We start from the raw sequence: 18012 nt of genomic DNA on the forward strand, positions 1-18012 counted from the left end.
TCTTGGACTTGTTTGAGAGCTCTTTGGTCCTAATGATGTGGTTTGTTTAGGTATGTTCTGTAACAAACTCTGGGCCCCTTCCAGGAATAGGTGTATTGAGATCACGCGATGCTTTAATTGCACACAGATTTGACTAATTATGTGATTTCTGATGGCTGATGGTTGCCTCAGAACTAATGTCTGGGTTTCATGCTTATTTCTACTGACTTCAGTATAATGTATAATTATTTAAATTATTATTATTATTATTATTATTATTATTATTATTATTATTTTTTGTGTAGATTCATGCCATAATCCAAATCAAGTCCAATTAATTTTCAGGTGGTAAATCATTCAAGGGGGTAAATATTTATAGAATCCACTGTAGTGCAGTCGATACCCAATCTTTGCAGGCTGTTACTTTGGGTAGAAAAACACCATGGTGGAAAAGCCTACATCTGCACCCCAAATTTGTACTATTAAGAGGAACTGATGGTATGCAGACTGGAAAGTTTGGGAAAACTGGAAAGTTCTCTTCCCCCACCCCCTCCCATTTTTTTCAGTAGGAGATTTTGCTGATTCATATAAAGCAAGTGCAAAGGTTTTTAACACCAATGTTGTGTAGGGAATATCATCACCATCCCACCACCTTGACCCTGATTTTGGATTTGTAATAAAAGTGCGTTAGAGGGAACTCCGGTTCTGTTGACGTGGGAGACGGTCTGTATACCTGAATGCTTGGGAATGAGAGAGAGAGAGATGGGGAAAGGAGGGAATTTCTTCTGTGGAGGAATTCAGTGTCTATTTTTACCCCTGCTGGTGTGAGCGGTTGCTATGGCATTGCTGACAGGCGCCGTTGTCATGGCACCGTGCATACCGAGCGGCAGTGAGGATCCGTGTTGGAGTGACTCAAAGCTTCACTGACCTACATTTGAGAGAAAACACACACACATACACACACACACACGCATACACCCAAAGAGCTTGCAGAGACTTGCAGAGTCTGAGTGATGAAAATGCCCAGGGTGTGTGGGCTCTTGGCATGCAAACAGAAAGTTGTGTAGTATTTAAGCTGAATGAGAGTGAGGTGGAAGCAAGCAGATATGTGGTGATTTAAATTGTTACTGCAGTGTTTGAGTCATTGTGTGCGGATGGATGGATGGATGGATTGCCAGGCCTTAGACAAATGTGTGCTGCCTACCTGAATAGTGAGTACACTATTTGGTATTAGACTTTAACCTTACGTTTAACCTTAACGTATTTATGTGCGGGGGAAGATTCATACAGTGTTCTCCACTAGTATTGGCACCCTTGGTAAATATGAGCAAAAAAAGGCTGTGAAAACTTGTCTTTATTGTTTAATCTTTTGATCTTTTGTTAAAAAAATTCCCCCAAATACTCTGCTCTCATGGATATCAAAGAATTGTAAAGAAAACGGGTTTATAAAAAAAGATACTTTGTTAAATATAGGTGTGCAACGATTATCATCACCCTTTTAGTCAATACTTTGTGCTACTGTACCTCCCTTTGCCAAGATAACAGCTCTGTCTTCTCCTGTAATGCCTGATGAGGTTGGAGGATACATTGCAAGGGATCTGAGATCATTCCTCCATACAGAATCTCTCCAGATCCTTCAAATTTCAAGGTCCATGCTGGTGGACTCTCCTCTTCAGTTCACTCCACAGGTTTTCTATGGGTTTAAGTCAGGAGACTGGGATGGCCATGGCAGGACCTTGATTTTGTGGTCAGTAAACCATGTTTGTGTTGTTTTTGATGTATGTTTTGGATCATTGTCCTGCTGGAAGATCAAACCACGGCCCATTTTAAACTTTCTGGCAGAGGCAGTCAGGTTTTCATTTAATATCTGTTGATATTGTACATCTGTAGAAGTTTGTAGGGATATATGAAAGAGCAGCATGTGTGTATGTGTGAGATAAGGGAGGGAGGATTGTATGTAAATGTGGCCGCAGAGGAATTTGTTTCATGTGGTCATGAGGAGGTGACCTGGTGTAAACCGGGAAACCCCCCCAACACATTTGCCTAGTTCACTTGGACATATAGATGAATGTGTGTTGTTGCTGTTGAAGACAGCATTGCTTTACGGTTTTAATCGACAGCTTTGTTTCAGTGACAGCTCCCTGAATCTTCACTCCCTCACACCATCCTTTCAGTAAAGGAACAGTGTGTAATAGGTTTGGAGAAACATTAGGTGTGCCTCAGGAAGGAATGTCACTGCCTTAGAGACAGAAGTGGCTCAGGCTGTCTCACTGTTGAGTAGAGATTAGATCTCAGAGCGTGCGAGCGGCAGAGGAAGGAAAGTAGGTCATTGGGTCAGCGGGTCAGTGAAGCATTCGGTGACATCACGGTTACAAAACCACAGCGTGCTCACACTGCAGCAACCACTGCCTCATGGCCCCTTTCTCTCTCTCACCTTCTCTGTCGCTGGCTGCTTCTTACATGTTTTTTCTCCTATTTTCTAGCTTTTATCAATAGTTTTGCTTTCTCGTGGAGGTCGTTGTCTACCATAAGTGCTTCATGACCGCTTTCCTCACTTTTGAGACTTTGGCTTGTGTGGGTCTCGTGGATGACTATTCATGCTGGTATTCACAAAATAGATTCAAAATGCAAACTGTTCTGTCAGCATAAGTGTATATGTGCATGTCAGTTTAGTAATCTCCCCCATTTGGAGAAGGGCACTAAGCAGTGCTATAGCATGAACTGTCTGAAATCTGCTTGAGTCAGGAACAGTGAAGTGCCCTGATTACAAGCAATAAATGTCCTAATGCATCATGGATAGTTTCTGGATAGACTGGATAGTTTCTCCATTTATAATCTAATATCAACATATAATTTAAGTAGCATTAAATTAAGTGCTTTTCTGCTCAGAAAGACTTTTGTGCTTTATTTTTGTTGCAGTGTTTAGTTAAAAAAAATTATTGATTTATATATTTTTATATTCGGTGCATTGATCATTAAATAAAGAATTAAATAAAGAATTAAATAGGTCGAATATAATACCATAATGGAGCTGTTGCAGTCAGTGGCAGCGCTGATAATTTTACACCACGTAGCACTGTGTGCAAAACTGTTTTCAGGTTTTCAGGCAGCCAGATTAAAATGTTCCTGTAAAGTTTGTTTGAATTTTATGAAGAATTTATGACCCATTAAAAACGTGACCAATTGAAAATACGAGAGCATAAGACGGGAAAGTCAGTAGAGTAACAAGATGTCAAGTTGTTTCTCAGGTTCGATATCTATTCAAATATTTGTTGCAGCAGTTATGACAATCTGGTTTGTCTTTATGTAAAACACTGCCCTGGATAACGTCACATAGATGGATCATCACTCTAAAGACAGGTTTATGTGGGCGTATTTAGGAATGTGTTTGTGTATGGGTCTGCTATCATTCTTAATGAGCTTCAAGACAGATGGTGTGTGTTTTTGGTTTTTTATTTCTTTTCAGTGCGAGTAATATTCTAGAAGCCTCTGTAATGGATGAATGGGATTTCTACTCTATGATGATGTCTGATGCTGAACATAAGATTAACATTTGCTTCCTACTCTTGTCGCCTGTGATTAGTGCTTTTTGTTGACTGTAAGTTTATGGGGATGACGTCTAGGTTTTACTGGAATTCATGTTGTGCGTTGATTTAGGTTTATCCAGACTAGCCTGCTGTGTTGTTGGAGTTAAACAGTAATTGCTGCTTTGCGCTATCTGAAAAGCTGTCCTTACTCTAATGCAAGGCTTGTGATAACTTTTATCGAAACAGCTACTCGTTACTGCAGTAACGAAAGATAACCTTCAGCTTCCTGCCTTCAGTTCACACCTTGGTATGATGATCAAGCTTGCATTTTAAAACCACTCATTTAGAACATAAATAGCATCGAATGAAACTGGTAATGCTCCAGATTTCATGGAAGGAAAGCTCATCAACTATAGAAAAACCGCTGCAAACTCCCACTCTCATGGAAGATCATAAAAATAATTCCCGATTCAGAGTCCAGTAGCACACTAGGAGTGACGGACACAGATGTATAGATACCTGATAGTGAGTGTATACTGGCTCTGATTTTTGATTTTCATGACAAATTTGAAAACATTAGACAGAAAATTTCGAAAGTGATTTGTAACAATTTTATACTATTTATTTAAGACACCAATATAACCATTTTAGTGGAACCATTGGAATCCTTTACCCCAAACCAACAGACTTAATTAAACTTGTGTACTAGATTTGACACCTACACATTTTCTTAAGGAACTACTACCAGAGGCAATCAAACCTCCTGTTACAATAATAAGCTTCTAGCTGTGTACCTAATTATTTTAGCTTGGTGGTTATAAAACCATCGAGTACCAAACCTGACCATGACCTATGTGAACTTCATAGAGCTTGCATTGGACTTGCTTTCACTTTGGATTTAGACCTTTTAGATCATAATACTGAAACAGCACAGGTTAAAGTCGTTTATCCATTCCTCAGCTTTATTAAGTTGGTGTATGTCATTTTGTATGTTTGGGTGAAACATCCAGCTGCACAACATCAGCATAGGCAGCGGAAGATAATTCCATGTTTTGTGAAATAATTTGAACGGAGCCTCGTGGAACACCAAATGTTACTTTTGTACGAATAGAGCTGTCACAATTAACGTTTCACACATTGACAACAGTCAGACAGATAAGACCTGAACCAGGAAAGAGCCTTTCCCTTAAGTCCATCAACATATTCAAGGTAATATTGTGATCTATGGTATGGTAACACAGGCAGATCAGAGGCCAGTAGTCGTTGGCTCACAGTAAAACTTTGCATTGATTAAAAAGATTATTTGCTGACCTGTAAAGCCCTCTGTGGTCTCACCCCACAGTACCCGTGCGTGAACTTTTGGTCTGTTATGATCTGTTGTGAATATTCAATCAACATTTCACACAGTTTTTGTTAAGAGCACTTAATTTTTTTTTCTAATGTTCTAACGGTAAACATTAGATTTATTTAATGTCCGTTGTGAGTAAGAAATGTATTCTTGTAAATTTTCACGCTGCAAATTTATGGTACGTGAATATCGTCATCGGTGTCGATTACTAATAATCAGTATATGTATTGGCCCAGAAAAAACCCCACATCGGTTGACCCTTAGTTTGCTTGCCTTCTTGTAGATGATCCTGGTTGTGATGTCATTTTCTCTTCAGCCACAGTTATGCCTGTTATGCATTCTGATGCACGTGTGTGTTCTCACCCCAAAGCTTTATATTGCCTCCTCTCCCCAAATTAAGAGACACCAGTGTGTCTTTTCTCGTAATTGCCTAACGATAGTAAGGGAAACTTTGGTTAACTGATATATTTCTGCCTCTTGGGCTTGGGCACTCTTGCTGTACAGAGATCTATTGTCCCAGGCTCAGTGAGCAAATATTTCACCCCCACCTCGACTAGTACGCTATCTGGGTGTGACCCATGAGAGGTTCAATTTGAATGGCATTTACTTTCCTATAAATGGAGTAATATAATTGCCAGTGTTTAAAGTGCTGCTTCTGAACAGTCATTGAATGACAAGAGACCAAGTGCCCTTTTTCTTACCCGAGTTATTTATTTAATTATTATTATTATTTTTAAAAATGACAAGTTTCTCTTGTTCAGCTGTCTCTTCTGTGTCGCTTCATGAAGGGTACAGCTTTTAATGTCGGATCTATTAATGATCCTAGCAGAAATTAACATTATCGTGGCGAAAAATACCTCCTTATGAAGTTAATTAAATGGTTAAGCACCACACATCTCTACGTAATGACGCTTCTTCGGCTTCTTCACGGATGGACTTGTGTTTTTTCAGGCCTGATTGAGGGATTACAAAGGGACTAGGATTAGATTAAGAAGATTTAAACTATAGCATAATTAACAGAATAAAAACTAAACACCTATCCCAGTTGGGTATCTGCTGTGCTATATCTGTATACTGTACGTCTTTATTGGCGAGTAATTTATTCATCATAAATCTTAGGTTTATGATTTGTTGGAAGAGGGTTTTTGCTGAATTTTTGCACCATGGCAAAGGTTCAGTAAAGCAAAGCTGAAATTTTTTTTTATGCAAACGAGTGTTACCTCTAGGTAGTGTTTGAATAACAAGACAAGGACTTCATGAGCCTTTTTGATTCTCCAAAATCAAATCGAAGACCTCGTCATTGAAATGTGCTGCAGAAAGCGGTACTGTGTACTGTGAGGAAGCTGAAAGTGCTTTGGAAATGTTGCCACATATCAATTGGAACAAGAAATTCATATTTATATGATAATACTCACTGTCCACTTCATTAGGAACACCTGCACCTTCTTACAGCTATCTAATCAGCCAATCATGCAGATATGGGTCAAGAGCTTCAGTTAATGTTCGCTTTAACTGTGGCGTGGATGTTTGAGCCAGATGGGCTGGTTTGAGTATTCCAGAAACTGCTGATCTCCTGGGAATTTCGCACACAACAGTCTCTAGAGTTTACACAGAATGATGCGAAAAACAAAAAAAAACATATTGAGCGACAGTTCTGTGGGTGTAAACGCCTTGTTAAGAGAGGTTCAGCGGAAAATGTGATTTGTTCGAGCTACCAGGAAGGATATAGTAACTCTTATCACTCTTTACAACCGTGATGAACAGAAAAGCATCTCAGCATGCACAAAACATTGAACCTTAAGATGTATGGGCTACATCAGGTTCCACTCCTGTCAGCCGAGAACAGGAACAGGCACAGACTCTCCCAATCTGGACAGTGGAAGATTAGAAAGAAAAAAAAAAAAAATCACCTGCTCTTTTTCCAGTTTGGGCGAGCCTGTGCCTATGATGGCCTCAGATTCTTGTTCTTGGCTGACAGGAGTGGAACCTGATGTGGTCCTCTGCTATTATAGCCATCCACCTCAACGTTTTGTGCATTCTGAGATGCTTTTCTGTTCACCACAGTAAAGAGTAATTATGAATTACTATAAACTTCCTGGCAGCATCAGTGATGACATTAAAATATTTTATTATGAGTTTTTTTTTAAAACAATTGAATGCATTGTGTTAAAAAATAGAAAATGTAGACTGATGACTGGAGATATTTGCCCACTAATTTGTTTAGCATGCCATTAAGTAACATGCAGGCCTGAGTCATTTTAACATGCCACTAAGTTCATTATTGTGTTCTGAGAGAATGTCCTTTTTGCTGGTAGTGGTTGAACTTGTGTTTTGCTATTACCACAAAATGCACAAATATTAGGTGACTGACTGAAGAGGGTAGATAGTGCTTTCCTCCGAGGGTGTTCATTTGCCCTGTGGCTTAGCATGAGCAGAAGTTTGGGGGAAAAAAAAAAGACCTTTTTTATTATATTATGACATTTTAAAATTTTATCTAAACTTTTATTTGGCTATATATCAGGATATTAGGCGTGAGAAGAGTGCGATCTTGCAGGAAGGTTACTAGGTTAATGAGTAAGTGCTAGAAGTGTATCGGTTTGTAAGAGGGTTCTCTCTAACAACTAGTGCATGTATGGTATAACTGCATGAATGTTCTTGTGCTATTCTTATTTAAAATGATGTTTTTAAAAAAAATATATATAATGATTTATTTCAGGGTGTCACCACTAATCTGAGGACCTAAGCAAAAAGGAATCATTTCTGAAGGAAGTCATGACATAAGTAAGTGTGTTTGTTACTCTCCTCCCTCACACGTTTGACATTTTTGAAGCAGAAAGGTGACTTGTTGGTTATTTATTGTCTCTTAGGAGGAGTTTGCTGCTGACATGCGGTACATGTGTGATCACCCACCTTGGAAAGCATTCACATGCCACAGGGACCCACAGCACACTTTTGATCATTTGAAACCACAGCCTCTCTCGGATTTCTCTAAGCTCCCCTTACTACACGTGAAAAACTGACTCAAAGCCACGCTTGCACACAGCCCAAGTTTATTGTGGTGGACTTCATCCTGAGACAAGCTCCTCATTCTCACTTTGCACACCGGACTGGAGGTTGGTTTGGCTTCAGAATGAAACCGAGGCCACGTTCAGACCCCGTATCAACACCTCTCGCAGGTGACCTGGTGATCTGATTACAAGTGGACAGCTGAGACGGCCATTTTCAACACCCATTTTCATGCCCCTCGAACGCTTCTCCAGTGAGCAATTGAGATTGTACTTCTTGAATAACGTAGCTGACCAGACGGTTCTTTTACAGTCATTGGTGAGGTGGGTAGTAACAATTTGCATTTACACTTTGTACTTTTCTCAATGTTTTCTCAATTTGTACTTTTAGATTCATTACCTGACTAAATTTGTACATTATGTTGCTTTCGTCATGTTGTTTTTTTAATTTTTGGTCATAGTAGATTACTTAGTTAAAAATAATTAACCTTTCCAGAAGAAATCTGAAGTTACAGTGAGGCAAACAACCTCATCCTCAGAGTTATACTAATCAATTTAATCTTTATTTCTAATAAAATGATGATGATTATGATAATAATAATAAGTCTAATCTAGATAGCAAGCTTGGCTGGGTAGTTAGCCAATACTAGCTAACTAGCAAGGTACTCTGGCTTGCTCTTTTTCTGAAAGCATTTATTTATTTATTTATTTATTTATTTATTTATTTATTTATTTAAAAAGTCTTTATTTATGCTTAAGCTCCCCGTTCTTTTTTTTTCTGCAGCTAAATCCCAAATGTATTAATGCTGATTTGTGCTTCTACATTAATGCGTCCAGAGGACACACATTGTGACTTTTTATTTATTTATTTTATGCAGAGACATGTATTACTTTGAAAACACAATTATGCTATACTGTTTCTTGCATGTGTATACTGTATATAGGGAGCCTAAATATATAATATACGAAGCCATTATGGGATTTATCCCAACTTGTTGCATGAAGATGGGTTGAAGATCGCAGATTACTGTGGATAAACAAAAATTCATCTCAAACAACAAAGTTAAAGATAAAATGACAGCTGTATCTTCTTATGCCCCCCCCCCCCCCCGCTTAAAGACAGTGACACATTTTTCATCTTTTGTGCTTCATACAAACTCTACTTGTTAACGTCACTTAAACACACATAAGCTCATTAATATCTGAATGTCTCTTTGTAGCAGATGCAGTATTGTTTGTGTAATTTTCTTTATTAGATATTTTCCTTAAGTTGTTATTGGATGATTGATTTATCAGTAATTGTTTAGTAATTGGGTAATCTAGAAAGCACCATGACATACACTCATGAAGCACTTTATTAGGAACGCTATACTAATACTGTAATAGAGCCTCCCTTTGCTCTTAAAACAGCCTCAGTTCTTCATGGTATGGATTCCAGAAGATGTTGGAAAAATTCCTGAGAGATTCTGGTCGTGTTGAAATGTTTACCTCACGCAGTTCCTGCAGATTTTTCAGCTGCACTTTCATGCTGTGAATCTCCCGTTCTTCCACATCCCAAAGCTGTCTACTGGATTCAGATCCGGTGACTGGGAAGGCCACTGAAGAACACTGAACTCATTGTCATGTTGTTGAAACCAGTTTGAGACGACTTTTGCTTTGTGACACGGTGCATTATCATGTTGGAAGTAGCCGTTAGAAGATGGTAAACTGTGGCCATGAAGGGATGCACATGGTCAGCAACAATACTCAAATAGTCTACGGCATTCAAGCGATGATTGGTATTAACGGGCCCAAAGTGTGCCAAGAAAACATTCCCTACACCATCACACCACCTCCACCAGCCTGGACTGTTGACTCAAGGCAGGTTGAGTTCATAGATTCATGCTGTTGGTGCCAAATTCTGACCCTACCATCTGTGTGTCTCAGCAGAAATCGATATTCATCAGACAAGGCTACATTTTCCCAGCATTCAACTGTGCAGATTTGGTGAGTGTCTGCCCGCTGCAGCTTCAGTTTTCTGTTCTTGGCAGACAGAACTGAAACCTGACGTGGTCTTCTGCTGTTGTAGCCCATCTGCCTCAACGTGTCCTGCATTCTGAGATGCTTTTCTGCACGCCACAATTGTACAGAGGGGTTATCTGAATTACTGTAGTCTTTCTATCAGTTCGAACCAGTCTGGCCATTCTCCAATGAATGCTCTCATCAACAAGACATTTCTTTCTGCGGACCTGCTGCACGCTGGATGTTTTTCTCTTTATTGCACCATTCTGAGTAAACTGTGTGATGATCCCAGGAGATCAGCCGTTTATAGAAATGCTTAAACCAGCCCGTCTGGCACCAACAATCATACCATGGTCAAATTCACTGAAATCACATTTTATCCCCATTCTGATGGTTGATGTGAACAATACCCGAAGCTGCTGGCCTGTATCTGCAGGGTTTTATGTGTTGCGTTGCTGCCACACGATTGGCTGATTTAGAAAATTACATGAACTAGTAACCGTACAAGTGTTCCTAATAAAGTGTTCGGTGAGTATATTACCATTCGCATTACAAAATGTGATCTCTTCAAGTGGTTTAGGTGATTGGACCACAAAGAGTCTCCAAAACACATTTGACCTTATTCTTCACACCAGCACTCTGCACACACTGTGTTATCAGTTCACCCGAGATAGATGTTTATATGAGGTCTGAACGGACCATAAAGTCATTTTCCTTATATCATGCGTTGCTATCAGATAAACTGTCACGCAATTTCACTTCTGGCTTTTCTGTGTGTTTCTCTTGTCCAGGCCCATGTACAAATGTCTACCTCACGCTTAAAGCTCCTCTGTGTCCCGCTGCAGCCCTGATCACATTTCAAAATGACCTCCAGCATAGACCGGTGAGTCCTTCAGTTCTCGACAGTCAGTTTCCATACGGCGAAAGAGAGAGGGCTATGAAAAACAGTGCATTCACATTAGAACTTGTCCTCTGGTCATTGTTCTTCACTACACCTTGCATAACCTCACTTTGTTCCCAGAAAACTTTACATGTGAGCAGAAATGGCACAGTAACCTCCTTCATGTCTGTGACTCCTAACAGCTGTCCTTCTCTTTAATGTGGGCTTTCGCTCAGTTACCATGGAAACTGTTGTAGGCAGGCTCTGCAGGCAGGGACTCTCTGCCTGGTCAAGCCTGCTGTGTGTGTGTGTGTGTGTGTGTGTGTGTGTGTGTGTGTGTGTGTGTGTGTGTGTGTGTGTGTGTAAATTCCAGGGTTGATCACTTTTCTGCAGGTTTTTATTGTAGAACATACAAGACATTAGCTTAAAGGGGTGTGAGGTTAAAAAAAGAGAACTAACCCCCCCCCCCCCCCCTTTTTGTATAAAAGGGGTTTCTCGTAACTTTTCTCATAAAAAGGGAAAGCAGGAGAAGGTAGTGGTCTCAGCCTCAGATTTTCTGGCCCCAGGCCATGAGATACCCTCACATGTTCGCTAAAGGGCTTGGCAACTTTTATTGATGAATAGTCACACGTTGGGGTGGATTATGGGATTAAGAGATCACTTGTTGTTCTCCACTACAACAAAAAAAGCAGTCTTTAAAAATAGTGCACTATGATCAACAGTTAGTTCCAGTCCACTAATTTGATTGGGTGAAGGGTGTCCCAAGAGTGCAGATATTTCACTGTTTGTACCCTGTCTGTGTTCGCTGCATAAAATTCCAGGAATATTTCCAGGAATAATTAGTGACATTGAAATCGTAACTGCATTTATTATGAGGTCGAGTCAGTTTGTGCGTTGGCATGGCAACATGCAACGCTTGATCCAGCTGTGGCTTCTTTGGGAACTGTTTTCGTCGACTGAGCAAAAAATAAACAAAATATTTTGCCATATCGTGTCTGAAATGTCAGTTACCTGAGATTAATTTCTTGTGCATAGAACTGTTGTATAAAACACATTGCACTCACACAGCTGAATTACAGCCGTGCGGATCTTCAGTATAACAGCAAGGCCATGGTTTCTGACGCAGCACTACATTGCGAGGAAAAAGCTCTCTTCTTCCTGCTTATCTTTCCTGATAGCGCTAAGTACCTATCGACAGATGTAAAGTTGACCAGGAAAGTGCTTATTTATCTTATTGTTTCCTCTCTATGACCTTTACTGTTATGCTACACTATTTGGCACCTAAATGCAAATCGTATGAACAACAAATATTCCATTCATTAACATTAATCCCTGTATATGCTGTCTAGATACACAAGATGCATGCAGGTTGTTTTCAGCAGCTACTAGTTGACTAGTAGAAATTATTTAAAAAAAGTTTAAACATGACCAGTTAGCTCTTATCATAATGGCAAGAAATTGGCCATTAGTACAAATGATATTTGTTATTTCATGATTACCCCTGAGTGGTGTTACTGCTTGATGTCAGTAATGGTATTTGGTAACCAAGGTACTTATATAATCACATGACAGTCCGTTCTGATGGTCATTTCATATCCACCCGCTAGAGTTGGTAGCTCAGACTCCGTGACTCCTCAAAGTCGTTGCACTGTATTATCATGCTTTGCAAGCCTGTCGTATCGGGAGGTCGAGGGCGTGCTGCTATTGTCTCTCTAGTCCTCACTCACTTTCACATCGATACAAACATCATCAGGGTTAATGAATAGCCATGCTTAGCCTTCGTTGGATGAAGAGGTGAGTAGTAGGAGTTGCTAATAATGACTATAGTCTGTAATGCATTTATTATCGACTGCCTGTTGAGTTGTTTGTTTAGTTAGTTAGTTAGTACTTCTAATAAGAAACTGTAAAATGTGTTATGTAAACAACACGCACTGCCTCAAGTGTGATCAACCATGAACCAGACATGTGACCAGATCCTGACGTAGACTTATTAAGAAAAAAATAAGAAGGAAATATAATTTCTTGCCACTTTATAGGTAATAGCATGTTTGTGTAACTTTGTATTTGATCACAGAAACAATGGGCCTCATTTATCAAGCTGGATATGAAAGAATTTATTTGTAAATCATTTGCAAATGCATTTACACAAGAAATTTGGTAAAAAAAAAAAACCCTTCGTGCTCCTGTGTGTGTGTGTGTTTGTACATTTACACGTAAGAAAACTGACTAACATAAACCACGACTTGATCAACTTCAAGTTATATATAATTTGCACAGATTACTGTACTTTTTCATATGGAATATACAGTCAAGTTTAAGTAGATCATTTTTATTATGTTTATGGCGTTTAGCAGTCGCCCTGATCCGGAGTGACTTATAGAAGAGATTTGGAGCCTCGGTCAAAAACACATGCTCATGCTAGTTGGGCTAGTTCATGCTGCCTGTGGTCAGGGCTTAAGAGTAAAATTGAGAATATTTAATCAAGCTCAGTGGATTTATATTGTTGGCATTAATTAAAGGATATGAAAAAACACAAACCCATGCTCAAATCATGTGAATTGGCAACACGAGCAAAGCAGTGCAGGTGTGATTGTCAATTGTTTGTCCAGCTGACTCGAGTCACTTTATGGTTGATCTTTTGTAAATGTTTACACAGTCGGTTAAAATGGCATGCCACGTTCATCATTCATGCAACCAACAATTTATTTATTTATTTTATTTATTTATTTGTTAACTTCAGCACTGCTATTGAAATATCCTCACTAGTGGTGAAAGCCTTCTGTTTTTTCTAGCTCGAGTGTTCTGCTGCTTGGACGACAGGCATGCAGACTTGGTTCAGTTTTATTTGTATGGTGCTTCTAACAGTCAATATTGTCATAAAGCAGCTGTACAGAAATGCAGATGTTAGAAGTAGGTCGAGTTCCCTAATGAGCAAGCCATAGGATTGTGATGAGGAAAGTGTCTCTGGGACGACCTGTGGAATCAGATGCAAGAGGGAACCCATCCTCTTGTGGATGACGGCAGATAGTGGGATTATAAATCATTACGTAAATCGTGTACAGGTTTAAAAGAATAAAGGTAAACAGTAATGAGTGTTGAAAGAATGTTCAGTTTGAGCATATTTTAGGTCTTCCCTTATGGGTGGTTAGTTACTCCTTTTAAATTTTAATTAAAGAAACAGTAAATGAAAGTTTCACTTAAGTGAGGATTTAAACCAGCTTCATAAACATAGGAGCGCATTTACTTCCTGGAACAGTAACATCTTTAAACCGAAGTTTAATTTTTGTCGATCATGTTGACGCAGTGGAAAGTCTTGTCAGTAAAGCTTGTTACTGTGAATGCACACACAATACACTTCTAAATACGACCATCTAATTAGAGATCTGCTGTAAACCCTGCTAATGTTGGCACTCGTTTATAGACACATTTGAGATCAGGCATATGGCATCTAATGTGCAGTAATGATTTGCATCCACTAATTGAGCGGTTTTTTGGGTTTTTTTTGCATATAGTAAGGTCTTATCCTCCCCCCCCACCCCGTTTATCCGGTTTCTCATGCTGATCATACTGCAAGTCGTCTAGCATTTCAGACTGATGAATGTTTAACTTCATGAACAAAGACTAGTAATGCCAGTTCACACAAACGGATTTCATATTTCCGTTTCGCTCTCTGGTTAGGGTGTGATTTTGCGGGGAAAACCAGCTTCAGCATTCAAAAATTTTGTTTCTAGTCTCCTTGGATGCGTCGCCGATTAACACTCCCCACTTTTCTGACGGCATATGTTTCTGGCTTAGTTTCAGTGTAGTTAGAGTGCACCTATTAAGTGCACCAATTATGGTTTTTCAAATATTTCCTTTCATGTAGTGTGTTATAGAGCTGTGTGTGAATATAAAACGTCTGCAAAGTTATAAAAAATCTAAGCGCAGGACAAACGGAGTTATTGACTCCTAAAAGAAGGAAGCGATTCTGAACAGCTGAAACAAGTCGTTAGTAATTCCAGACTTTACTTCCTGTATTAACTTGCGTAGGTTTGTAACAAAAAGCCCCGCCTCTGGTCTTCATTGGCTGCTCGCTGACCGACTGAGCTGAAAGTAGTTATGGTAGTGAGCGTTTCCTTTTTGAAACGGTAGACCAATCACAACAGACTGGGACATCTGACTAATCAGAGCTGAGTATTCTGTCTGAAAGGAGGAGCTTAGAGCGAATCCTTTAGAATGGATCATTGAACGGCTCAAAAAAGGTAATGCTGCAGTTTAAATTATGAGCACATTAAAGTGTTTTTTGACCTTTATGAATGTAAATCTATTTTACGAGACCTCTAAAACAAAATTAAGCACATTTCAAAACCATAATAGGTGCGCTTTAAGGTGAACTACTGAGTAAGTAGATGGGACTTGAAGGGGTTGTAAGAGAAAAAATACTGTGTGTTAAGACCCAAAGCTCTGATGGTATATCAGTCAGTAATTGAGAACTTTTCTCCATTAAGATCTGTATGGCAAATCCACATTGGCGTTTTCCTGCCCACTCGTTTAAGAGGGGGTGAATGCTTTGACGCAAAAACACTTGGACAGTCTCTACCTTGTTTCTATAAAAGTGCAGCATGTGAACTCGTACGCTCAGTGAGGCCTGCATCTACATACACGCTGACTCATGCTCAGCTTACTACTCATCTTTTCCAGAGCTGTTCAGGATTAAAATGGTGCAGGACAGAGATTAGCCTGTATCGTTCAGAGAAATTGGTCCTGCTGGAAGAAATCTTGTTTTCGTGTTTTTTGAAGTCACACTAGGATAAAACAACGGCCTTGACATTAGAAAGATCTTGCAGAATGTCCACGTGTTAGGTGTGGCACACATTTTATATTCAGAAAAGAAAAATCCTTCACGAATGTCTAGTCACAAACCTTTGAGTGATGATCTTTGTGCACTCTGAGCTTACACTTTCCTCGTGTGTCCAGAGTCCATCTTGGTGGGGCAGTAGAACATTAATAATGACATACTTGATTTAAGCTGTAAGCTTCTATCTTGTGAATTTTTAGAGTAACCCTATAATAGACAGTTGAGAGTCGAAAACATACGGTCATCCAGTATACAGATTAGGCAGCTTGTTTTGAAAGATTTTAGATGTACCACGGTTTAACTGTGTTCGATTCAGCCAGGTGTGTTTCCTGTTGCCATTAAATACCATTAACTAGGGTTGCCTGGTTTTACCCCAACTACATCTCAAAATCCATTGAAAAGACATGAAACTAACCTGACAAATTTGGCCAGTGGAAAACGGACACATTTAGAAGTTCCACTTTGTTTGAAGAAGGGTATTAGATTTTTATTTCATTATTTGGTATAAAACAAGATCTTGCTGGTCATAGAGTATTTTTAGACTAAACTAACCTGGCAACCTCATTGTCTGTACTGTCCACTGCTCTTCTCCCAAGCATGGGGCAGCATATTTCTCGTCCCAATGGGCCTCTATTAGCTCTTGTTGCAGTTCCCACTTTTACCACTAGATGCAAAAATAAGTCAATGGAGCTATAAATGGGATGCTCATGCACGCTTCCATACAATTGCACAACAAGCAAACGGATGGAAAAGAAGTCATTAGAATTTCAACAGAATTTAAAATGTGTGGAGTTCAAAATTAGGAATTTATGAATAAATGTAATAAATTTTAAAAGGTATATCTGTTGGGACTGCCCCTATGGACGAGCCACCACTGCCAGAGATGCTCTTTTTTTTCTTTTCTGTTTTTTTTCCTGCCCTATTACCAGCTGAGTCAGAGAACATACCAACTGCTGCTAAATATAGGCAGAAATTCACTGCACTCCTCTGTGGCTTGACTTGAAGTGCAGTTTTGCTCTGTGTTCGACTCCCACTGCCGACCTAAAACCATTACCATAGCTGCTGAAATTATTTTAACTGATACTGTTACAGTATGCCTAGAACAGGCTTGTGTGTTTTGCTCTCTTTCAAAGCTAACACAAGCTAAGGTATTGTTAAAATAAAGGTTTCGATAATAAATGCATGTTTCAAGTTGAGGAGGTCTTTTATTGGCTAGGTGGGTTTGTGTTGTGGAAAGGAAGCAGGACAACCTGAATTTAAAACTAACCTTTTTTTGTTCTACATATTGTGGATGATATTGAAGAATCGATCACGAAATGGAGAAAAATCATTGCGTTTTGATGGAAGATTAGGAAAAAGTACTGACGTCATCATGCATGTGCAAGCAAGAAGAATTATTAACTGATCGTAGATGCCATGCCATCAGGATGTCATTTTTGTAATGTTTTTTTTGTTTGTTTGTTTTCAGGGATGACAGCAGTATCTTTGACGGTCTGATGGAGGAAGATGAAAAGGACAAAGCAAAACGGTGAGTTTGAAGTGCATGATCGTTGAAGATCACAGTGACCAGATTCTTTCAAGGATGAGTTGAGAAGATGTTAAAGCTGCAAGCTTGCTTTTTTTGTTTTGTTTTCAGCATGATTAGTATGGCTTTTAGACAAGGAGGGGAGAAACTTTCTGGTAAAATACCAGCTTTGTTTTAGTTCAATGTTGCTGCAACGAATCACAGATTGTGTGCATGTGGTGGAGTCCAATTTCATGAGCATGCTTGGTATGCGCCCACTCGTACAGAGTTTCCAGGAACAAGTCGGAAAAGAAGAGGCGAGACCAGTTCAATGTGCTCATCAAGGAGCTGGGCACCATGCTGCCAGGCAACACCCGCAAGATGGACAAATCCACCATTCTGCAGAAAAGCATCGACTTCCTGCGCAAGCACAAAGGTCTCCTTCACTCAGTGTTACCCAATCACTCAATTTTAAAAGTTCCACTTGCTTAGTATGCATGCACAGTAGCCTATCATCATCTAGCTTTACCACATTACTCATGTTTTAGTGCTTGAGCCAAGCCAGACTTTTATGTGTTATTTCAATGTCAGTAAAGTAGCCATTCAGCTGTCTCTAAAGTAGGGTCCTGGGTCCCAGACCCGATCCTTATAACTTTTATAAAATTTTTAATGATGTGACGACTGTGAAGATGACCATCCCTTACTATTTAATAAAGTTGTTATGGATAGTGTTGGCTACCTTAATTAAATAGGTTTAAAATTATGCAGTTTATGCCATTATGTAGGAAGTAGGTTCTTTTTTTTTTATTTTTTATAAATGTAAAATTAATTGCAGTTTTTTTTAATGAAACAAAGAAAAGTGATGTTTATATAAAACAAAATATCTAAAATCTCTATTTTACAGATCAGAACCAGTTTGTGTATGATTAAA

At 39.2% G+C, this 18012-nt stretch overlaps 1 protein-coding gene across 1 annotated transcript in view; it reads left to right on the forward strand.

Moving 5' to 3' along the window:
• Positions 1-18012, forward strand: part of clocka (clock circadian regulator a) — a 61432-nt gene that overhangs the window by 21872 nt on the left and 21548 nt on the right. Inside the window, exons 2-6 of the mRNA XM_053613569.1 lie at positions 7571-7635; positions 7722-8183; positions 10652-10743; positions 17046-17105; positions 17369-17517. Of these exons, the coding sequence (XP_053469544.1) occupies positions 10724-10743; positions 17046-17105; positions 17369-17517 (229 nt within the window). The 5' untranslated portion in view covers positions 7571-7635; positions 7722-8183; positions 10652-10723. The remainder of the gene's footprint in view (positions 1-7570; positions 7636-7721; positions 8184-10651; positions 10744-17045; positions 17106-17368; positions 17518-18012) is intronic.

This window comes from Ictalurus furcatus, chromosome 25, assembly GCF_023375685.1.
Source record: "Ictalurus furcatus strain D&B chromosome 25, Billie_1.0, whole genome shotgun sequence".
NCBI classification, from domain to species: domain Eukaryota; kingdom Metazoa; phylum Chordata; class Actinopteri; order Siluriformes; family Ictaluridae; genus Ictalurus; species Ictalurus furcatus.